The sequence below is a fragment of the Oncorhynchus nerka genome, linkage group LG20, assembly GCF_034236695.1.
Source record: "Oncorhynchus nerka isolate Pitt River linkage group LG20, Oner_Uvic_2.0, whole genome shotgun sequence".
Taxonomy (NCBI): domain Eukaryota; kingdom Metazoa; phylum Chordata; class Actinopteri; order Salmoniformes; family Salmonidae; genus Oncorhynchus; species Oncorhynchus nerka.
In genome coordinates, this window is record NC_088415.1 from 19,108,650 (window position 1) to 19,132,797 (window position 24,148).

A 24,148-nucleotide genomic window follows, 5' to 3' on the forward strand; every position below is an offset into this window, starting at 1 on the left:
CCTCCTTCATCTGTACACTCTTAGAAAAAAATGTTTCCAAAAGGGTTCTTCAGCTGTCCCCATGTGTTCTACCTGGAACCCAAAAAGAGTTGTTCAAAGGGTTCTCCTATAGGGACAGCCGAAGAACCCTTTTGGAAACATTTTTTCTAAGAGTGTACCAATCTAAAAACATAAGTGAAATGAAAGTGGAGGATGCCCACCAGGAATAGCGATGATGGAAAAGAGACAAGGACAGAAAGCCAATGTAGACTATTGAGATGCACCTGAGAGTGTATCCACAGTTGCATTTTTAATCCAGAGAGTTGTTCTCTCAACATATTCACTGCCCTGATGTGTCTTCCCCTCCCCTGTCCTCTCTCTGGCTGTGACTGGCCAGATGTGTCTTCCCCTCCCCTGTCCTCTCTCTGGCTGTGACTGGCCAGATGTGTCTTCCCCTCCCCTGTCCTCTCTCTGGCTGTGACTGCCCTGATGTGTCGTCCCCTCCCCTGTCCTCTCTCTGGCTGTGACTGCCCTGATGTGTCGTCCCCTCCCCTGTCCTCTCTCTGGCTGTGACTGCCCTGATGTGTAGTCCCCTCCCCTGTCCTCTCTCTGGCTGTGACTGGCCAGATGTGTCTTCCCCTCCCCTGTCCTCTCTCTGGCTGTGACTGCCCTGATGTGTCGTCCCCTCCCCTGTCCTCTCTCTGGCTGTGACTGCCCTGATGTGTCGTCCCCTGTCCTCTCTCTGGCTGTGACTGCCCTGATGTGTCGTCCCCTGTCCTCTCTCTGGCTGTGACTGCCCTGATGTGTCGTCCCCTCCCCTGTCCTCTCTCTGGCTGTGACAGCCCTGATGTGTCGTCCCCTCCCCTATCCTCTCTCTGGCTGTGACAGCCCTGATGTGTCGTCCCCTCCCCTGTCCTCTCTCTGGCTGTGACAGCCCTGATGTGTCGTCCCCTCCCCTGTCCTCTCTGGCTGTGCTGTCAGCTGCTGTTTTTATCAGACATGTTTTTGGCACTGATAAACCCTTCGGTGAAAACATTAGTTTGACAGTTGTCATAAACATGTCTTGAGTAACGGCTTTGCCATGAAACCATTTAATGATCCTGGCACCGCCTGACGCCTGAGATGGAAAACACATTTTCCCGGCCTCGTTGGGAGGGGGGGGTTTGAGGGGACACGACTCTGGTGCGACGCTGTGCTTGTTCCCCCTTCAGGCCTCGGGGAGCGAGGGCCAGACGGGGGACAGGCAGGAGGAGAGAGAGAGGCTGCGCAGAGTGCTCAAACAGATGGGACGAATCAAGTGTCCTAACGAGGTATGTGCTTCTTTTTCTCTATAATCCCACTTTCTCTCTCTCTCTCTTTTCTCTTTCTGCTGCACACCCCTCCATCTCCCTCTAACGCTCTCTCCCTCTTTATTTATTTATTTCTCTCTCTCCTCTCACTCCCTCCTTCCCCCTCTCTTTCTTGTAATTCTGCCCAAACACACATCAACACTCTGTTACCAATTACTCACACTAGAGTGCAGAGAAGAGAGAGGTGAAGAAACATGGCAGCTGAGACAGACATTCTCACTAACCTCTCTTCATCCATTCATGGGCATTTCATTTATTTCTTCCACTTCTAACTCACTCTTCTCTCATTCAACCACAAAAATGGTTGTCCACCTCTCTTGAGAAAGCTAGTTTATGTCAGTGACACTATATGAAGTTAGATGAATATAACCTAGACATGTTTGTTAAACACATCCATACTCTGCTCCACTAACCTGATTTCCAGTCTAATGTGAATTTTCTATTTCTCCCATTTTCAATGTTGCACGCACACGTACATGCACACACCCACAGGGCTGCTCGGCCCATTTCTCCAGTCTAATGGGGTACCAGTACCATCAGAAGCGCTGTGGCAGAGAGCTGTCAGAGGAGGACAAGCCTGTGTTTCTGTGTCAGCACTGTGGGAAGACCTACCGCTCCAAGGCTGGCAGAGACTACCACCTCCGCACTGAACACCGCACCCCCACCACCCCAAACACCACCAACATCAACGATACCAACAACACTAACGCCAGCAGAGGGGTAAAAGAGAGCACAAGTGTTTTTCCTTTTATATATTTATCTGTTGAGATTACACCCATAGTCGTTGGTTGAATCTCTGTGAATTCTCTCATTGGTCTGGGCTGTCCCTCCTCTTTCAGGTGAGCACAGAGGACTCCCAGACACAGCTTAGGGGAAGGAGGGAGCTGAACCACACGGAGAGAGAGAGGAAGGAAAAGGAGAAGTGGCAAGAGTTGTCTGCAGGTAGGGAGAAAGAGAGAGAGGAGGGGAGAGAGAGGGGTGGGGAGAGAGAGGGGCTGGGGGAGGACTTTGAGAGGACTCCCAGTGGTAGGGTGAGACGTCGGTCGGCCCAGGTAGCAGTGTTCCACCTGCAGGAGATAGCAGAGGATGAACTGACCAAGGACTGGGGAACCAAGCGCCGCATCAAAGATGACCTAGTACCGGACAGCAAGAGGGTAAGAGACAGACAGGTACACACACACACACACACACACACACACACACACACACACACACTGAACATCTTGTCCCTGTCTGTCCTCCTCCCCCAGTTGAACTACACTCGGCCTGGCCTTCCCAAGTTCAGTCCCAAGCTGCTGGAGAGCTGGAAGAACGAGGTCAAAGAGAAGGGTTTCCTCTGCTGCTCAAACGGAGTAAGACCCTCTAGACGACATGTTCCGTCCATTAAACACCTTTCAGATTAATCCAGTTTTTTTTATTTTCCAGTTGCTTTTACACATTCCAGCGCTGTCAATCAATTCTGAGCTCTACAGGCTCTAAAAATTTGCATTTTATACGCATAGTTTACTATTTTGGTATCTGTTGTTATTGTTCCTCTCTGTTTCTAGAGCTGTGAAGCTGTTTACTCCAGTGTGTCTGGGCTCAAAGCTCATCTAGCCAACTGTAACCAGGTAGGACCATCAGGACCAGGTTAAGTTAAATGGATGAGGTTTAGGGACAACTTGTACCTACAACTGACTGAGGTGTGTTTCTGTATGCTTCAGGCAGGGGGCGACGCAGGGAAGTACACCTGCTTATTGTGTCAGAAGGAATTCAGCTCAGAAAGTGGTGTCAAGTACCACATCAGCAAGACACATTCACAGGTGAGACTTACATACATAAACCCTCACAGGTCTGATATACACCTTGAAGTATATGAAACAGACCCACTCACAGATAACGCATTCACTCATTTATAAACACATGTTAAAACACACAGGTGGATGTCATACACACATGCAGTAACATAACGTTTTCCCTCATTATTATCATGTTACATTATCATACATTAAATTATCAAATGTTACATTATCATACGTTACATTATCATACATTAAATGATCAAATGTTACATTATCATACGTTACATTATCATACGCTACATTATCAAATGTTACATTATCATACACTAAATTATCAACTGTTACATTATCATACGTTACATTGTCATACGTTACATTATCATACATTAAATTATCAACTGTTACATTATCATACATTCGTACAGAACTGGTTCCGAGCCTCTAGCCATGTGGTGCCCAGCAGCAGCAAGAGCAAACCGTCAGAAAACAAAGAGTTTGAGAAAAAGGAGGTTAAGAACGGTGCCACCACAGGAAAGAAGAGAGGCCGCAAGCCCAAAGAGCACCCCCTCAGGCCACCCCTGTCCAAATAAAGACTCCTTTCAGTTCCACCCAAATCTCATCCTCCACCCCCACCCCGAACCCAACTTCAGCCGCCACCCCGAACACGGCCCAAGTCCAGCACCAGGCCCAGTCCCCGACAGAGAGGGTGAACCTGGAGACCCCGACATTAAACAGACAGCCCAACCCCCCTACCACAAGGAAGGGAAAGACCAAGAGGGTGCCCCCTCCCTCAGAGTAGATCTGCTTTCACTAACCCAGGAGCCAGAGAGGATGCTATCTCTCTGACGTGCCATCCACATTACGCCAGTAAGCTCAAAGACGTTATGGACGACACGAGGACTGGGGGACAGCGAACGAAACTAAAAATAACCATAGAGACATGAAAACAATTAGATCATGCTTTTGATTTGACTCTGATCTTTGTGTTTTAACCCTATACTGTATACGGTGTGTGTGTCTACTGGTATATGCTGATGTAACAGTTCCTTTTTTTCTCCATTCCATTTCTAAGCATCATTTCAGTTAAGCTATTCACAACAGGGATTAATTGTAATCAAAGTTCAAATCCAACTCAATATATAAATAGCATTTTCTAAACAAAAGTCATATTTCAATAGAATTTTGCATAATTCCCTATACATGTCTGTAGATTCATGTTGTGCTTGAGAGATTTTTTAAAGGATATTCTATTAGCATGGTGAGGTAATTTACTGCTAGTGATTTTTCAATGGATATACTGTACTGTGTATATATACAATATATATATCTATATATCTATATACTCAAAGCAATGACGTCATCCATAGTTTTTTCAAGGCAGGAAGGTCAAATTTGCATTTTGTTGTTTTCCACTTTGGCGTCTTAAGTTAGTTTTTCATTGTGGCAGCTGAATGCCGAAGTAGAGATCTTTTTTCATCAGTCTGCTTCAGTGCAATACACTCATTGTGTTTTGGCCCAGAGTACACACTGTTACGCATAAATCAAACTCTTTCTTCTGTTCTTATGCTGTTCAAGTATTTATAGTCATTTTGTTCATTTCAAATTTACACTGAAATGGGGATTTATTTTTTATTTTACATATGATATGAGATTTTATCCATTTTTGAGACAGTAATTATACCTTGGGGCACAAGAGTATGATTGAGGATGTTTACGCAAACATTTCTAAACTAAAATCTGTATCTACACCAAGCAATCTAAACGGCATATTCACAAAGTTTGAAGATGTAAAAATGTTGTTGAATATGTTTCCACTGCTTTTGTTGCTAATTATGGACTAAATGCTGAATCTAACAGTGGGAAAGTATTTGACCAGAGTTGCACCATTGCAGCACAATCAAATGAGTTGTCACCATTTTGGAGATTGAAGTCCAAATTGAGGATGATCTGGAAAAATCTACTTGCTCTTGTTTGAATGAAATAATTCAGAAAAGGGAGTGGCATATGTCTTTTTATAGAAAATTGAAGTCAGTTTGAAAATAATATTTTATGAAACAAAAAAGAAATCCTGCAAATATAGTTTCTAAAAACACTTGTCTTGCACTAACCCTAACCCTTCCCTCCCTTCCCCTGTTGTGTCTTTCTGCACTTGAAGAGCACTGCTAATCTTTTCCCCCAACATTAATGCTCCAGAAGAGGCTGCCCTTAGACACAGATCTAGGAACCAGCCTGCCCTCCCTAAATTCTAACCTTAACCATTATGGGCAAAGACACAAAACTGGCCATAAGTCCGTGTCTAAGGGGCAGTTTCACCCTACTCAAACCTTAACCCCCTATATGGGGGGTTGTAACCAGGACTAAAAAAGAACCCGAGTGGTGTCCAAAAATAAGTACTTTTAGTCCTCTGTGACCCGCATTCTAACCAGATTCAATGACAAATGGGAAACTAACAGGGCCACCTGTCTAACTCAGAATCCTAACAAAGCCATAAATGATCCTCAGAAATGCAAAACATTTAGGCTGTTTTACCAGTCATAACTGTTTTATTGTACAATGAATTAAGTCTAAATTAAATGTCTTTAATTTATGAAAAATACTAGCATGTGCAATCAGAGAATTTTAAGATGTTATCTTATGTAATAATTACTTAAAGTAGATACTTGAATTCACACAAAACAAATGAAATAATTTGATTGAAATAAAACCCCTAAAATCTTTCATTTATATTTATATCAATAGAGCAGAATAGCTTGCTCTCAAAGCTACAGATCTATTTTATAATCACGTGTGTATATTATCTAGTTAATATGATAGCAAGGGGAGTTTGTAAAAAGTGAATGGTTATATGGTGCAATTTAATCAGTCTGCTTGTTCATCCAGCACAGTTTTTCCTAAAATTGTCCTAAAATTGTACTTTGCATTATGTCCAAATACAGATACTTAACTCATACCATAATGTAATATTAACCCTTGTGCTGACATTTTGTGTTCCTCAAGTTAGGATTCAGCCCAATATCACCATTGCAATTGAATTAGATTTTGTAGATATCAGCCTACATTGCTTTAATCAATAATTGTCTATTTTGGGATGATAGGAATTCTCAAAGGGATAGTGTGAGATTTGGCCAATCAAGTCAGATGAACTCATGGATACCATTTCATGTCTCTGTGTCCAGTTTGAAGGAAGTTCAAGGTATTTTCTGGAGCGATTGTTAATGACTGGAAGTCTATGGGATCAGCTAGCTTAATTGCAAAAATCTCTCACTATCCCTTTCACGAAGGACTGGGTGTAGGCTCTGGATAAGAGCGTCTGCTAAATGACTTAAATGTAAATGTAAATCCCTTACATTGCATTACGATGAAATACCTCCCGTATTGTTATATCCACATTTGATAGATGAACAACAGAGGTTAGATAGACAAGCACTGACGGTACCTTGCGCTTTTCAAATCCAGTTCTTCAGACCTTGGCCCTTGGCTCTCGTCTAGTGACTGGCTTGTGTGTATAGGGAGAATGAGCACCTTGGCTGGAGTTCAGTTATAGAACATGCATCCTCACAAAGGCTTTGCAGAAACATTCTACAGGCTACACATTAATTCCAACCCTTTATTATGAGAGGATGTTAAGAATAGTTAGTAGTTGGGTGTGGAGTTTTGGCACAGTATCAATTATGAGTTGCTTGTTGATTTGTTTGATTTTTATGTCATATTGACTGCTATTGTTTACCTGACAAGCTTTGGTGTTTGCAATATAATAGTTTAGCACTGCTTACCATTGTGGATATTATTATATACTTTATTTGACCCTTTACTACCTGTCTTCCTAGATGATGTGGGAAACACATATCCCGCAGTTTGAGCTAATGTAGAATACAGCAGCAACTGCAACAATATGTTTAGAGAGTACAGCAATACACCATATTTTGTCGGTCACATTGGCTTGCTAATGTTTTGATATCCAGTGTAATTGACACATTTAATGGCTAATTTATTTCACCCAACCTATCCCTTTGTTTGTTTGCTTAAGAATGTTCTTTTCTCAGTGACAAATCAAAAAAAAGAAGAAAAAAATGAAACAAAAAAGTTGAAGTGGAAGTCCATCAAATGTGATGGTCTGTGTTGAAATACACTGTTTAACGTGTTTGACGATGCACATTTCATTTAGCTCTTCGGGACACATTGGCACACATATGGAGAATGTTCAGTTGTCGATATCTGAGGGTGAACAAGGAGGCGTGTGTGTGTGTGTTTGTTTTTAGTGCACTTACTATCCAATGAAATAGGCTTGAATTAGGAGTGTTGTCTCCAGAGCTTTTTAGTGGTCTGGACTGTGTGTGGTTTGACTTTTGTATCTGGGCATAGGCTAAGGTGTCTTCCCTTTTTCACTAAATGCTATTTCCCCCTTTAATGTTTTATCTTACAAACATTCACAATCTCAAACGGCTTCAGATTACTATTTGTTTTGAAAATTGACCATTATAGAGAGGATACAAAATGATTGGTTATGTTGAGAAGAATACCTATGATGTTTTTCCTGTTTTCTATGTTGAAGTTGTTCATATCTGAAGCTATATCCTAACTAGGGAGGCACCACACCTCTGAATCTGGTCTGTTACAATTTTTCAAAATTGTTGTATTACCTGTGCATTATTATCCCTCAAATAATGAATAAAAATGTTGTTGACTAAGTTTGACAGTTGCCATATATAATACATGCTGTTAATCGTGTGAATGGTTGGTAGCCTATATGACCTGACAATTATTGGAGCTGATACAATGGATTTTAAACGTTCACATTTTATTATCATAAATAGCATATAGCCTAGTTACATGACTTTAGATTTGGTTGATTTATTATTTGAACCACATGACATAGTGTCACTATATATAATAATATATAAAGTGTAACAATTGAATAACCTCATCCAGTAACACGTGGCCCTGACACATTTGATTCCCTGCCACTATATCGGCTGGAGAAAGGCCCTGTTGAATATTACCGTATATGAACGTTACATCATGGTGCGGTACAGATCGACGGAACGCCATGAGAGGCACTTTGGGACTACGAGTCCTTTTTGGGAGGTTGTGCTCACGAAAATCTATTTTTGCCAGTTGGCAAAGAAACTACAAGACCCAGAATGCAATTGTTCTAAGCCCCCTCTACACTGTTGACTATCAAATACGGGAAGAGCAATGTCTACGGTGTGCTGAGAAGGAAGGGTCTCAAAGATGGAGTGCGGAGAGAATTCTTCTTCGCTGTCTAATTCCAACAGGTATTTCACTTGGTTTGGGGATTGACTGTGGCGACAAGAAGTGAACTATACAATCTGTTTTTGTTGACGGTTGATTTTCGTGACAATCTGCATCCTTGGTGAACGTGAACCTACGTTCTGACCTCATGGTTACAAAGGAAGCGCGAGTGCAGTCAGTTCAGAAAGCATCAGTACACTGTATCAGTTATGGAAGCGAGGAAGTTTCATTGTAGCAAAGCATGGTCTGTCGATATAGATACAGAAAGCACAAGGTTCGGTTCATTCTTTCATTATAGGCCATCATCATGAAGGCTTCATACCTTGCCGTCGTGCGTAATGGTGATTTTTGACAGCGGTCCGACATTTATAACCCTTTAATAACTAAACGAATAGTGCTAGTTTTCTATAGGTGGACTTCACTGCGCATGTGTTCCCAAAATAATCCAGGCACAAACCGTTAAAAAATACCCTTAATATAATGGAGCATGCTTTTCAACTTTTTAATGTGCTAATTGTTTTCGACTATATTAGCTCATAAACACTATGGAATTGGCCTATTATTATTTTTGTTTACTTAATTTGTAGATATTGTAACACCCTAAATGAGGAGGTTAAATGCAATAATGAGATGTTTGATACTTTGTGGTCACTGCAACCAGAGACAACATATCAGCTTCTGAAGAGAATGGAATGTTCGTGAAGAACTATTAACATATTTAAATGGCATCAATATTTACACTCCAATATCTTCAGCAGTGATATGCTTATCTGTTACACAGGTCCAATATTCTGACTGACAAAAATCACATTTGTGAAATGTCCAACACATTATTGTGTTATAATGTTCAACAGTGCAAAATTGCTTCCTTGACTCTAGTGAATGTTCTCTGAAAAACTGAATGTCAGAGAAATCAAATCAAATGTTATTGGTCACATACACATGATTAGCAGATGTTAATGCGAGTGTAGCGAAATGCTATTACTCACTGAAGATTTGAGTCCACACCCCTATCATTGATGTTTTACCTGTTGTAAACCACACGAGGGTGTTCTTACATTAGCCTAGTTCATACCAATGATGTATATAAACCCTGGATTGCTGATACTTTGTTTTGGCCATGGCGATGCTTTGAAGCCACTGGTCGGCCATATTGGCACTCCTCAGAAAAGTAGTCCTCCATAGGAATGAAATTATACAGTATTTACATTACATGTACAGTGCATTCTGAGAGTATTCAGACCCCTTGACTTTTTCCACAGTTTGTTACGCTACAGCCTTATTCTAAAATGTATTCAAAAATAATTGTATCATCAATCTACACACAATACCGCATAATCTAACTGCCTGTAGCTCTGGCCCAGAAGCAAGGATATGCATATGCTTGGTATCATTTGAAAGAAAACACTCTGAAGTTTGTGTAAATGTGAATTGAATGTAGGAGAATATAACACAATAGATCTGGTTTAGATAATACAATGAATAAAAACACATATATATTTTTTTATTGTTGTATCATCTTCTTTAAAATGAACAGGATAAAACAAACATTCAGGTAGGATGATGTGGACAAGTTCAGTGACAAATGTAAGAGGGCAACAGCACTTGTGCAAAGTGTTAGAATGATAACTTCCAAAATGAGTGTGCTACATGACATTTATCATGAAGTCACCCAGGTGTCCCACACAAGTAGCCCAAATGTACCCAAGGGGCCAAATTGTTGAAGGTATACATTTTGAAACAAATAACTATATACAAAATGTCAAAATGGTATTCTAACATCCCCCCCCCCCAAAAAAAAAATATACATTTACAAAATAACATGGGTAACTATTTACACACTTTCAATATTTGGAAGACCCTCAGTCCTCTATCAAATCAAATTTATTTATATAGCCCTTCGTACATCACCTAATATCTCAAAGTGCTGTACAGAAACCCAGCCTAAAACCCCAAATAGCAAGCAATGCAGGTGTAGAAGCATGGTGGCTAGGAAATTCCCTAGAAAGGCCAAAACCTAGGAAGAAACCTAGAGAGGAACCAGGCTATGACGGGTGGCCAGTCCTCTTCTGGCTGTGCCGGGTGGAGATTATAACAGAACATGGCCGAGATTTTCAAACGTTCATAGATGACCAGCAGGGTCAAATAATAATAATCACAGTAGTTGTAGAGGATGCAACAGGACAGCACCTTAAGAGTAAATATGAACAGTTTAGGGTTCCATAGCCGCAGGCAGAACAGTTGAAACTGGAACAGCAGCAAGGCCAGGTGGACTGGGGACAGCAAGGAGTCATCATGCCAGGTAGTCCTGACGCATGGTCCTAGGGCTCAGGTCCTCCGAGAGAGAGAAAGAGAGAATAAAAGACAGCATACTTAAATTTACACAGGACACCGGATAAGACAGAAGTACTCCAGATATAACAAACGGACCCTAGCCCCCCAACACATAAACTACTGCAGCATAAATACTGGAGGCTGAGACAGGAGGGGTCAGGAGACACTGTGGCCCCATCCGATGAGACCCCCGGACAGGGCCAAACAGGAAGGATATAATATAACATCACCCACTTTGCCAAAGCTCTACACAATATTGTGCTGCTGAGGTATAATAAACAGATATATATATATATAGAGTACAAGGAACATAAGGTTGAATATATTATTATAGATCTGCTACATCTACTGTCTATTTTATATTATGACAGACCAGCTAGATCTACTGTGTTTATTATATTACAACAGACCAGCTGTATCTACTGTCTCCATTTCACTTTGGCCATTGTTGTGGGCCTGCCCTCCCCTCAACAGCCTCAAATAGGCTATTTCGTTTCACAAATAACATTTTATATTATTAATTTCAAACAAGGGCATTAGCATGAGAAGAACTTACCAGTCCAAAACGGTGACATTGTTCCTCTTCTGCAGGCACCGTTACAGATTATACACAGTGGCTACAACAGTGTCCTCTCCGTTCCAAAAATATTCCTCCACTTGGGAATCGCTAAATGAATCGTCCTACAACAATCTCTGTCTCACTTTTCCGATCAATTTCTTCTAAAATTGTGTGTACATCTGTATATCTAGACTTAGATTGAGGTTTCCCTGACTTAGTTGCCATACTGATTGATATATAAACAGCTGAATCTGCGCGTTTACCAAAACAACGCTGTGCGTAAAATGCGTAGCTCCTTCCGGAATAAAACTTCAATAGCGAATGACTCTCTTTACGCTGGAGTTTACGACATGGGTTGGTCTTCCAACACACAACCATTGCATATTGCCACTTACCTCAGCTTATTGGCTATATACCCAGCTAGATTTCAAGACGATCAGTGGTCATTGGGTTAAAATACAGTCAATCAACGAGACAGTGGTCATATAATTGGTGCACAATGAGCTCGTCACTTGTTGTCTTCCAATCGTTTTTTTTCCGGGTCAATACGTCCCGCGAAATGACCCATCAAGTTTGGTTGTGTTACAAACAAACAGTTGATTGCAAGGAAACCAAACATGACTGGATAAAGTCAGGGAAAGTCTGTCTATTTACGTCGGATGTTTAGTCGAAAATTGAATGACACGAAATTCAACGAGATAAGCGTTCACAAAATGTTTTGTGTTAGGCTATAAAAAATAGATTTAACCGAACAAAAGACCATTCATTGTGTAACAATGATCCTTGGGATTGCAAACCGAGCAAGATCTTCAAAGGTCAACAATTTATTTCAATGCAGTTTGTGATTATGTTACGCAAGTGCTGGTTGAACAAGTAGTTTGATATGGGGGTCTGTGATCAGATAATCGCAGCGTATTCTTTCGCAATTAATACTTTTTTAAATATGACAACGCAGTTGGATTAGCAAGATTCTAGGCTTTTGAAGCATGTGAGACACTTGTATTTTCAGGAATGTTTAATATGACTATTTGTGGCGAACTCCGTATGTTGTTGGATTCAAACCTGTATCCGAGATCGGTAGATCAGAGAAGTTAAATGGAAGAGGTTTGGAACCACCAAGACTCTTCCTAGAGCTGGCCACATGGCCAAACTGCGCAATCGGGGGAGAAGGGCCTTGGTCAGGGAGGTGACCAAGAACCTGATGGTCACTTTAACAGAGCTCCAGAGTTCCTCTGTGGAGATGGGATAACCTTCCAGAAGGACAACCATCTCTGCAGCACTCCACCAATCAGGTCTTTATGGTAGAGTGGCCACACGGAAGCCACATTAGTAAATGCATTTCTATATCTTCCAAAATATTTTTTACAACGGTGGGGGAGTGCCAAGATGGAAGCACGGTGGCTTCAAAACAGCGCCCCCCTGTTAGTCATCTAGTGTATATATATAAAGCATTGGTTCATACCCTTTGCTGATAACTACAGTGTAATATCACATGTAATCTCGGTTAACCCTGAACTAAAATCTTGCGTAATATGGTCAGTCAGATGCTCAATTACGTTTACGTAGTCTGTTCATAAGAGATTATATCATATGTAATACGTGAGCCAGTCAGTCTGATTTCCCAGTCATTATTTCATTGAGCACACATGGTTTAATAAAGTTAAAAACTTTTTATAGGCTTTCTAACAAATCAGACCTGTCAATTTACTATAGTGTGTAGGCCTATACCACACTTTTAGTTTAGTGAACATATTTGCATAATGTTCAAATATTTGCATTGACCACAAGCTATTTTCCCCTCTTTCTTTCCAAGTTTGAAGTTTTATAATTATTTTGTAAGGAAAACTCAAAAACTATATTTTGGTATTTGTTTCATTAGTCCATTGTTGACACAGTCCCAAAATGTTTTGATTGTCAGCAATCAAGTTTTCAAGATATATAACTTTCAAAATACAGAAATCATCCCCATATGATGCTAAATGCAACATAATATGATGCAACATGCATTATACAGGGATCATTTCTGTATTTTGAAAGTTACATATCTTGAAAACTTGATTGCTGACAAGGAAAAAATGTTGGGACTGTCTTTTGTCAAACTAACAAAGGACTAATGAAACAAATACCAAAATATAGTATTTGGGTTGAGTTTTCCTTTAACAGAACATTTTGTCAATGGGTTTGGGGCATGCAAAGTAGGACTTAAATTATATTTTGCTTGAAGTATTGACCAAAGCTGGTGTGAAGTCCTCAGTACTGCACAGGAATGTTAGGAATTTAATGTAACTAATAGCATGTCCTCGTGACTCCCCCATTTCACAAGGTCATTTAGACTTCATTAAAATAGCTTGAGAGTTAATAAATGTATGGCTAATGAGATTAAAATCACCATATTGGATTAACTGACAAATGGGTAGTACACATTTAGCAGTTCTATTGTTATACGTAGTTCCATCTTGTCACCTTTAATTATAGTCCTTTTGCCTTCTGACTGTGCACTTTATGTTGCAGCCCAGTACTAAGACAACCCATTACATTTATCAACAACTTTAATTGTCAAGTCCTTGATTAGTTGAATCAGGTGTGTTACTGTTGGCCTGGAACAAAAGCCTGCACCCCCTAGGAGACCCCATAATCAAGATTGAAAATCAATGGTGGGGTTTGGTGGAAACCTAAAGTAAGCTACACCACAGTATTAGGGCTATTTACTCAATAGCACCAGGGTATTAACCCTATTTACTCAATAGCACCAGGGTATCAACCCTATTTACTCAATAGCACCAGGGTATCAACCCTATTTACTCAATAGCACCAGGGTATCAACCCTATTTACTCAATAGCACCAGGGTATCAACCCTATTTACTCAATAGCACCAGGGTATCAACCCTATTTACTCAATAGCACCAGGGTATCAACCCTATTTACTCAATAGCACCAGGTTATCAACCCTATTTACTCAATAGCACCAGGGTATCAACCCTATTTACTCAATAGCACCAGGGTATCAACCCTATTTACTCAATAGCACCAGGTTATCAACCCTATTTTAAAAAAATATATATATTTTACCTTTATTTAACCAGGCAAGTCAGTTAAGAACAAATTCTTATTTTCAATGACGGCCTAGGAACAGTGGGTTAACTGCCTGTTCAGGGGCAGAACGACAGATTTGTACCATGTCAGCTCGGGGGTTTGAACTCACAACCTTCCGGTTATACTAGTCACACGCTCTAACCACTAGGCTACCCTGCCGCCTCAATAGCACAAGGGTATTAGGCCAACGGCAATTTACTCAACACTACCGTGGTATTGCAGAACCTTCACCTGGGATTATATCCCCTGTGGTGATCTCTGTTACCATAGAGAGTAATGCTACAAATCGTTATAGTAACCAGTTTAGCGACTTTGTTTTGACTCTGCTACTTTAACAGTGAGTAGTGTGTACTGTAGTGGGACACACCTGCTTCTCTGACTACAGCTGTCCTTGACAGAGTACCTAGAAGTTTCCATAAACACTGATACAGGGTCATGTATGTATCCATTCCCCCTAATGGTTAAGGTTAGAATTGTGGTAGGATCATTTAATCTTAAATCTGTTGTTAGGTGCAATTTCCGTATTGCGATTCTGTGAACACAATCATTTACATGGGTTACTGGCTGTGGCATTTCCACGTTTGCTTGTGTTTCATAGAAAACAAACAGGAATCATGAGGTTTGTGTGAGCGAAGTGTTTGCCTACAGTAAGACTGGGCAGCGTGCATGTGTTTGTGTTCAGGGCCACTCCTTACTTGCAGCTGACAGACAGAGTGCGGCGTTTCATCATGCTATTTATTCCCCACTTGTCTCTGAATGCAGTGTGTGTGTTTCACGTTTCAAGTTGTACAGGATACACGTGGTATATACTGTCCAATGAAAGGCTTATTTGCAGGTTCCTTTTCAACAATGCAACAACAATAATAAATAATAAAATAAAATAACAGGAACATAAAGTAAATGGCTCAGTAGAATAGAATAAACATGTTTCTATTCATGAATGTACTGTATATGTGTGGATGTGTGTGTGTCTGTGTTGGTGTGTGTATGTCTGTGTGGGTGTGTGTATGTCTGTGGGTGTGGGTGTGTATGTCTGTGTGGGTGTGTGTGTATGTCTGTGTGGGTGTGTGTGTGTCTGTGTTGGTGTGTGTATGTCTGTGTGGGTGTGTGTGTATGTCTGTGTGGGTGTGTGTGTGTCTGTGTTGGTGTGTGTATGTCTGTGTGGGTGTGTGTATGTCTGTGGGTGTGTGTGTGTATGTCTGTGTGGGTGTGTGTGTGTCTGTGTTGGTGTGTGTATGTCTGTGTGGGTGTGTGTGTGTCTGTGTGGGTGAGTGGGTATGTCTGTGTGGGTGGGTGGGTGAGTGAGTGCATGTGTGCTAAGGTGCGGAGAATCAGAGCAGGTGCTCAGTCCAGTTTAAGTATTCAGTAGTCTGATGGCTTGTAGATATTGGGTCTGGAATGGGGAGTAAACCCCGTCCCTTTCCGTATGCATGCCATTGGTTGGAACTGGCAGCGAGTCTCCAGTATAGCGACATCTGAGGGGGCAATGACGCCCCCTCGTGGATTTGAAGAAATAGGTCATTTTTATTTGACAACTTTGTGTCTGAATGTGGCGGAGGGACATATTTTATCGAACTCAAACGTGGAATACACAACACACTTGAAACCTGAAAACAATCTGGTTGAAACAATGTTTGTGAAGTACCCAAATTTGACATGCCACTTGAAGGTACTGTTGTCACCATGGGTGTTTGGGGCTTTTGGCAAGGGAGGACCCAAACTCGTGCCATTCCACATCCCTGAGATAGGTGCACGGCGGCAGTCTCAGTACCATCCCCTGGAAGTTGGGTGGCGCTTGTGCCAGGCACAATGCGCCTGGGAACCAGGCCGGTCAGACCTGGTGATGGGTCGACCCCTGGGGAAGCCCACTTAGCTGGGCTTCCAGGCATGTCGGCCTTCCAGAAGGTAGGATTCACATTAGCCACGGCCTTGTTAGCCTACGGGGCAAAGTAGCCAGCTAGCTTGCCATCCACCGAACCTTGATGACTTCTGCCGTGGGGGTGAATATGGCCACTTCACCTCAAAACAAATAGCAGCCCTTACGGCCCTGTTCTATGAACGATGTGTTGGATACCAGGTTTTTCCCCCGCTACTCCCGTAGCATGAGGAGGTGGCTGTCATGGAAAGAAGTCCTCTTTGTCACCAGAGAAACCCCCGGAGCCGTCCAGAGACACTAAGTCATCATCCGAACCTGGGCCCTGTATGTAACCAGTGGTCTCACAATCTTGCTGTTGGGATGCTATGCTCCGACCACAGCCCCAAGTCTCTCTCCACCTCCTCCTCAGTCCAAGACGAGGTACCGGCATCCGGGAAAGGAAAGTTGCCATTGGTAACGCCAAGATTTACGCCAAGCTTTCTCAAGAATACTACATGTCTTTCTAGGGAGTTTGCACACAGTAGGTGGCAATGCGCTCACGCACTGGTTTGAACGAGAGCCGCCTAAGCCTGTTCTAAGCCGAGACAAACTACACACATACAGTTCTAGTCAAAAGTTTGGACACACCTACTCATTCAAGGTTTTTCTTTATTTGTACTATTTTCGACATTGTAGAATAATAGTGAAGACATCAAAACTATGAAATAACACATACAGTGGGGAGAACAAGTATTTGATACACTGCCAATTTCGCAGGTTTTCCTACTTACAAAGCATGTAGAGGTCTGTAATTTGTATCATAGGTACACATCAACTGTGAGAGACGGAATCTAAAACAAAAATCCAGAAAATCACATTGTATGATTTTTAAGAAATTAATTTGCATTTTATTGCATGACATAAGTATTTGATCACCTACCAACCAGTAAGAATTCCGTCTCTCACAGACCTGTTAGTTTTTCTTTAAGAAGCCCTCCTGTTCTCCACTCATTACCTGTATTAACTGCACCTGTTTGAACTCGTTACCTGTATAAAAGACACCTGTCCACACACTCAATCAAACAGACTCCAACCTCTCCACAATGGCCAAGACCAGAGAGCTGTGTAAAGACATCAGGGATAAAATTGTAGACCTGCACAAGGCTGGGATGGGCTACAGGACAATAGGCAAGCAGCTTGGTGAGAAGGCAACAACTGTTGGCGCAATTGTTAGAATATGGAAGAAGTTCAAGATGACGGTCAATCACCCTCGGTCTGGGGCTCCATGCAAGATCTTACCTTGTGGGGCATCAATGATCATGCGGAAGGTGAGGGATCAGCCCAGAACTACACGACAGGACCTGATCAATGACCTGAAGAGAGCTGGGACCACAGTCTCAAAGAAAACCATTAGTAACACACTACGCCGTCATGGATTAATTTCCTGCAGCGCACGCAAGGTCCCCCTGCTCATGCCAGCGCATGTCCAGGCCCGTCTGAAGTTTGCCAATGACCATCTGGATGATCCAGAGGAGGAATGGGAGAAGGTCATGTGGTCTGACGAGACAAAAATAGAGCTTTTTGGTCCAAACTCCACTTGCCGTGTTTGGAGGAAGAAGAAGGATGAGTACAACCCCAAGGTCACCATCCCAACCGTGAAGCATGGAGGTGGAAACATCATTCTTTGAGGATGCTTTTCTGCAAAGGGGACAGAACGACTGCACCATATTGAGGGGAGGATGGATGGGGCAATGTATCGTGAGATTTTGGCCATCAACCTGCTTCCCCCAGTAAGAGCATTGAAGATGGGTCGTGGCTGGGTCTTCCAGCATGACAACGACCCGAAACACACAGCCAGGGCAACTAAGGAGTGGCTCCGTGAGAAGCACCTCAAGGTCCTGGAGTGGCCTGGCCAGTCTCCAGACCTGAACCCAATAGAAAATCTTGCCCAGCGACAGCCCCGAAACCTGAAGGATCTGGAGAAGGTCTGTATGGAGGAGTTCAAGAACTACAGGAAACATATGATCTCTGTAATTGCAAACAAAGGTTTCTGTACCAAATATTAAGTTCTGCTTTTCTGATGTATCAAATACTTATGTCATGCAATAAAATGCAAATGAATTACGTAAAAATCATACAATGTGATTTTCTGGATTTTTGTTTTAGATTCCGTCTCTCACAGTTGATGTGTACATATGATAAAAATTACAGACCTCTACATGCTTTGTAAGTAAGAAAACCTGCGAAATCAGCGGTGTATCAAATCTTGTACTCACCACTGTATGGAATCATGTAGTAACCAAAAAGGTGTTAACCTCTTACCTCTACCTGGGACGCTTGCGTCCCAACTAGAGCTCTGGAAATGCAAATGCGCTACGCTAAATGCTAATAGTATTAGTTAAAACTCAAAAGTTCATTAAAATACACATGCAGGGTATCAAATTAAAGCTACACTCGTTGTGAATCCAGGCAACAAGTCAGATTTTTAAAATGCTTTTCGGCGACAGCATGAGAAGCTGTTATCTGATAGCATGCACCAATACACTACAACAGAAAAGCACAGCAGGGGACGTAAACAAAATAATTAGCATTTCGGCGTTACACAAACCGCACAATAAAATAGAAAACAGTCATTACCTTTCACCATCTTCTTTGTTGGCACTCCTAGATGTCCCATAAACACTATTGGGTCTTTATTTCGATTAAATCGGGCCATATAAAGCCAAGATATCGTTATATGTAGACTGTGTGATAAACGAAAAAAACAGCGATTTCACAACGTAACGTCATTTTTAAAATTCAAAAAGTAGACGATAAACTTTCACAAAACACTTCGAAATACGTTTGTAATGCTACTTTAGGTATTAGTAAACGTTAATAAGCGATAAAAATCATCCGTAGGCGATGTATATATCATTAGCTGTCGTCTTGGAAAAAATTTCAGGAGAGAGCTCTTCCGGAATGATCTGGGCGGAGACCGGAGGTAAGCGGTGCCCCTCTTTCGGTTCAACCAAGAATCAAAGATGATTAAATTCACAAGATACTCGACTACATGGGGATGCTGTGGGAGTTGAATGCTCGGTCTTATCTAATTCGGCTCACTGTTAACAATTGCTGGAAGTGGCGCAAGGATATTTATTTCCATTTTCTGTGATCAGGTTTTCCTGCGCTTTCCGATGTAACGCACGTTATGTAATAGCCACAGTCGTGATTTAACCAGTTTTAAAAACGTCCGAGGGTTTCCTATACACACATTCTAACCATATGAACGTACTATATTCCTGGCATGAGTAGCAGGGCGCTGAAATGTTGCGCGATTTTTAACAAAATGTTCAAAAAAGTAGAGGGTAGGAGCAACTAGTTAACCACATTTTCAAAGCAGCCACCCTTTGCCTTGATGACAGCTTTGCACACTCTTGGCATTCTCTCAACCAGCTTCACGAGGAATGCTTTTCCAACAGTCTTGACGGAGTTCCCACATATGCTGAGCACTTGTTTTTACTATATACCGCCTAGCCCTAGCATTGACTGACCTTCATGTCTTAACCTCATAGTCCGCCCCATCCCGCATGCGGTATCGTTACTACAGCCTCAAGCTCATTACCATAACGCAACGTTAGCGATTTCTAAAAATCGCAAATGAAATGAAATAAATATGCCGTCTCAGATTTTCAAAATATGCTTTTGAACCAGAGAAAATCAATAATTTGTGTAAGAGTGGTGATAGCTAGCTTAGCATTTAGCGTTAGCATTTAGCACGCAACATATTCACAAAAACCAGCCAAGGAATCAAATAAAATAATTTACCTTTGAAGAACTTCAGATGTTTCAATGAGGAGACTCTCAGTTACATAGCAGATGCCAGTTTTTCCTGAAAGATTCTTGTGTAGGACACATCGTTCCGTTTTGTTACTATGCATTTGGCTACCGAAACTAACCGAAAATTCAGTCACCTACACGTCAAACTTTTTTCCGAAATAACTCCATAATATTGACTGAAACATGGAAAACGTTGTTTGAATCAATCCTGAAGGTGGTTTGTCATATATCTCTCCATTGAAACCCCAGTCCTTGAAGCAAGCTTTGTTCTCTGATTCGAATGGAAAAATACTGGGAGCTGACTTTTGCGCACCAATTGCCACGCAGACACCAAGCGGGACACTTGGCAATTGTAGTCTCTTATGGTCAATCTTCCAATGATATGCCTACAAATACGTCACAATGCTGCAGAGACCTTGGGGAAACAAGAGAAAGTGTCCGTTCATTCCTGTCGCATTCACAGCCATATAAGGCGATCATGGAAAACGTAGCCTCAGAAATCCTGTTCATTTCCTGGTCGGTCAAACATCTTGGTTTTGCCCGAAGCATTTGTTCTAGGGGACTCACAGTGAAAATCTTTGCAGTTCTGGAAACGTAAGAGTGTCTTCTTTCCAAAACTATCAATTCCAAGCATATTCGAGCATCTTTTCGTGACAAAATATTGCGCTTAAAACGGGCACGTCTTTTTATCCAAAAATGAAATACTGCCCCTATAGGACTAACAGGTTAAAGTAATGATGGACTGTCGTTTCTCTTTGCTTGTTTGAGCTTTTCTTGCCATAATATGGACTTGGTCGCTTTCTCAGCCATTTACTCATTGCGCTAGCAAATTGAAGAATAACTACAGTAATTGTTGCTGATTAGGAAACATATGAGAATAAGTACAAGCTTCAGCACACAATGTCCAGGGGGTGAGTACGCTCTACCGCTATGGGACAGTTTAGTTGGTGTAATGTAAGACAGTCTCGTTTGCCAATTGTTTTTGTAGCGTGAATCGTTCCTGTTCATGCCGAGGTGAAGAGTGGAAAATTGAAGGAATTAATCCGAGCCTCATGCTGACACTGTTTCGAATAGTTGTCTTAGATTGGTGGGAGCACAGTCCCAGTGATGTACTAGGCCGTCTTCCCCACCCGCTGGAGGGCCACGGCCCCAGTGATGTACTAGGCCGTCTTCCCCACCCGCTGGAGGGCCACGGTCCCAGTGATGTACTAGGCCGTCTTCCCCACCCGCTGGAGGGCCACGGTCCCAGTGATGTACTAGGCCGTCTTCCCCACCCGCTGGAGGGCCACGGTCCCAGTGATGTACTAGGCCGTCTTCCCCACCCGCTGGAGGGCCACGGTCCCAGTGATGTACTAGGCCGTCTTCCCCACCCGCTGGAGGGCCACGGTCCCAGTGATGTACGCGGCCGTCTTCCCCACCCGCTGGAGGGCCACGGCCCCAGTGATGTACTAGGCCGTCTTCCCCACCCGCTGGAGGGCCACGGTCCCAGTGATGTACTAGGCCGTCTTCCCCACCCGCTGGAGGGCCACGGTCCCAGTGATGTACTAGGCCGTCTTCCCCACCCGCTGGAGGGCCACGGTCCCAGTGATGTACTAGGCCGTCTTCCCCACCCGCTGGAGGGCCACGGTCCCAGTGATGTACTAGGCCGTCTTCCCCACCCGCTGGAGGGCCACGGTCCCAGTGATGTACGCGGCCGTCTTCCCCACCCGCTGGAGGGCCACGGTCCCAGTGATGTACTAGGCCGTCTTCCCCACCCGCTGGAGAACTGTGTGGTCGTGGACAGAGCAATTCCTGTACCTGGCCATGATGCAAACAGTCAGTATGGTCTGCGGTAGTATTTGGAGATGACCCGGAGTAGCATGCCAGATTTCTTCAGCGCCCTCTTGACAAGAGTGGTGGAGTTGTTGGTCCATGTCAAGTCCTAGGGAATGTGGACACAGAGGAAATTAAAACGGCTAACTCTCTTTACGGCAGTCCCGTTGATGTGGATCAGGGCATGTTCCCTACTCTTCTTCCTGAAGTGAACAATCAACTATTTTGTTTTGCTGACGTTGACGGAGAGGTTGTTGTCCTGGCACCACAATGCCAGTTCACTTATCTCCTCCCTATAGGCTGACTCATATTGTTGGTTAACAGGCCTACATCCATGGTGTCATTAGCAAACTTGATGATGGAGTTGGTGTCATGCAAAGCCACGCAGTCGTGAGTGAACAGGGAGTACAACAGAGGGCTGAGGACACACCACTGGGGGCCCTGTGTTAAAAGACAGTGTGGAGGAGGAGGTGGTGTTACCAAATCCTCACAGCCTGTGGTCTGCCCATCAGGAAGTCCAGGATCCAGTTGCAGAAGGTGGTGTTCACACCCAAGTCTCTGAGCTTGGTGTTGAGCATGGAGGGAACAATAGTGTTGAATGCTAAACTGTAGTCAATGAACAACATTCTTACATAGGTGTTCCTGTTGTCCCAATGTGTTACGTCTGTGTGAATAGCGATGGAAATGGCATCTTCCGTGGATCTGTTGGAGCTGTAGGCAAATTGGAGTGGGTCCAGCACTCACTCTGAGGACGCGACCAGGGATGCCAACCGGGCCAGCGGTTTTGTGAGTATTCACTCTTTTGAGAGTTTTTCAAAAAAAATATATATATTTTTTTTTTATTTATTTCACCTTTATTTAACCAGGTAGGCTAGTTGAGAACAAGTTCTCATTTGCAACTGCGACCTGGCCAAGATAAAGCATAGCAGTGTGAACAGACAACACAGAGTTACACATGGAGTAAACAATTAACAAGTCAATAATACATTAGGGAAAAAAAGGGGAGTCTATATACAATGTGTGCAAAAGGCATGAGGAGGTAGGCGAATAATTACAATTTTGCAGATTAACACTGGAGTGATAAATGATCAGATGGTCATGTACAGGTAGAGATATTGGTGTGCAAAAGAGCAGAAAAGTAAATAAATAAAAACAGTATGGGGATGAGGTAGGTGAAAATGGGTGGGCTATTTACCAATAGACTATGTACAGCTGCAGCGATCGGTTAGCTGCTCAGATAGCTGATGTTTGAAGTTGGTGAGGGAGATAAAAGTCTCCAACTTCAGCGATTTTTGCAATTCGTTCCAGTCACAGGCAGCAGAGTACTGGAACGAAAGGCGGCCAAATGAGGTGTTGGCTTTAGGGATGATCAGTGAGATACACCTGCTGGAGCGCGTGCTACGGATGGGTGTTGCCATCGTGACCAGTGAACTGAGATAAGGCGGAGCTTTACCTAGCATGGACTTGTAGATGACCTGGAGCCAGTGGGTCTGGCGACGAATATGAGCACAGAATGTTTTAATCTTGTCTGAGAGGGAGACTTCGGTGGGCACCACACAACTGGATTTACCTTTGTAGTCCGTAGTGGTCTGTAATCCTTGCCACATGCTTTGCGAGTCTGAGTTGTCGAACATCAATTCAAGTTTGAGTCTGTATTGTCTTTTTGCATCCCTAATTGATTTGCGGAGCTCGTACCTGCTTGCCTTGTATATGTTGCGCGCCAAAGAGTCAGGGTGAATGCTTCAGTACGGGCTCACAGCATTGTACGGAAATCTCCGTTCATCCAGGGTTTTTGGTTGGGGTATGTCCGGATTGTTATTGTGGGTACAACATCAACACATTTTCTAATGACGCCTGTGACTGATGATGTATATTCCTCAATGTTGATGGATGAGACCTGGATGGATGAATCTTTGAACATATTCCAATCAGTATTCTCAAAAAAGTCTTGCAGCAATGAGTCTGCCTCCTCTGTCCAGTGCCTCACTATTCTCTGTGTCGGTGGCTCCCTTTTGAGTTGCTGCTTGTAGTTGGGGAGTAGGAACAGAGACATGATCTGATTGGCTGAAGTGTGGGCGGGGGAAGGCTTTGGACGCATCGTGGTTGTTTGTTTATACATGGCCCAGCACATCGTTTCCTCTTGTGGGGCAGGATACATCTTGGTGATATATATAATGTGTTTTAAACATGCTTGGTTAAAATCACCCACGACAATAAAGACTGCTTCCGGGTGAGAGGATTCTTGCTGGCTAATGATCTTGTACAGTTCGCTGAGTGCCGCCTTGGTGTTATGCTTGTGCAATACGAACCCAG

At 42.8% G+C, this 24,148-nt stretch overlaps 2 protein-coding genes across 3 annotated transcripts in view; both read left to right on the plus strand.

The window, feature by feature from the left end:
• LOC115102011 (zinc finger protein 512B) overlaps positions 1 to 7,798 on the plus strand; it is a 66,886-nt gene extending 59,088 nt beyond the window's left edge. The window contains 8 exon segments of the mRNA XM_065005279.1: positions 1,191 to 1,289; positions 1,821 to 2,048; positions 2,168 to 2,482; positions 2,579 to 2,680; positions 2,876 to 2,938; positions 3,032 to 3,130; positions 3,535 to 3,670; positions 3,673 to 7,798. Of these exon segments, the coding sequence (XP_064861351.1) occupies positions 1,191 to 1,289; positions 1,821 to 2,048; positions 2,168 to 2,482; positions 2,579 to 2,680; positions 2,876 to 2,938; positions 3,032 to 3,130; positions 3,535 to 3,670; positions 3,673 to 3,908 (1,278 nt within the window). The 3' untranslated portion in view covers positions 3,909 to 7,798.
• A 477-nt stretch (positions 7,799 to 8,275) lies between these two features.
• uckl1b (uridine-cytidine kinase 1-like 1b) overlaps positions 8,276 to 24,148 on the plus strand; it is an 84,114-nt gene continuing 68,241 nt past the window's right edge. The window contains exons 1-2 of one of the 2 annotated variants that reach the window (XM_065005284.1): positions 8,290 to 8,385; positions 22,512 to 22,621. In XM_065005284.1, the coding sequence (XP_064861356.1) occupies positions 22,599 to 22,621 (23 nt within the window). In that variant the 5' untranslated portion in view covers positions 8,290 to 8,385; positions 22,512 to 22,598. Of the gene's footprint in view, positions 8,386 to 22,511; positions 22,622 to 24,148 lie in introns of both variants that reach the window. The other variant, XM_065005283.1, reaches the window with a different exon arrangement.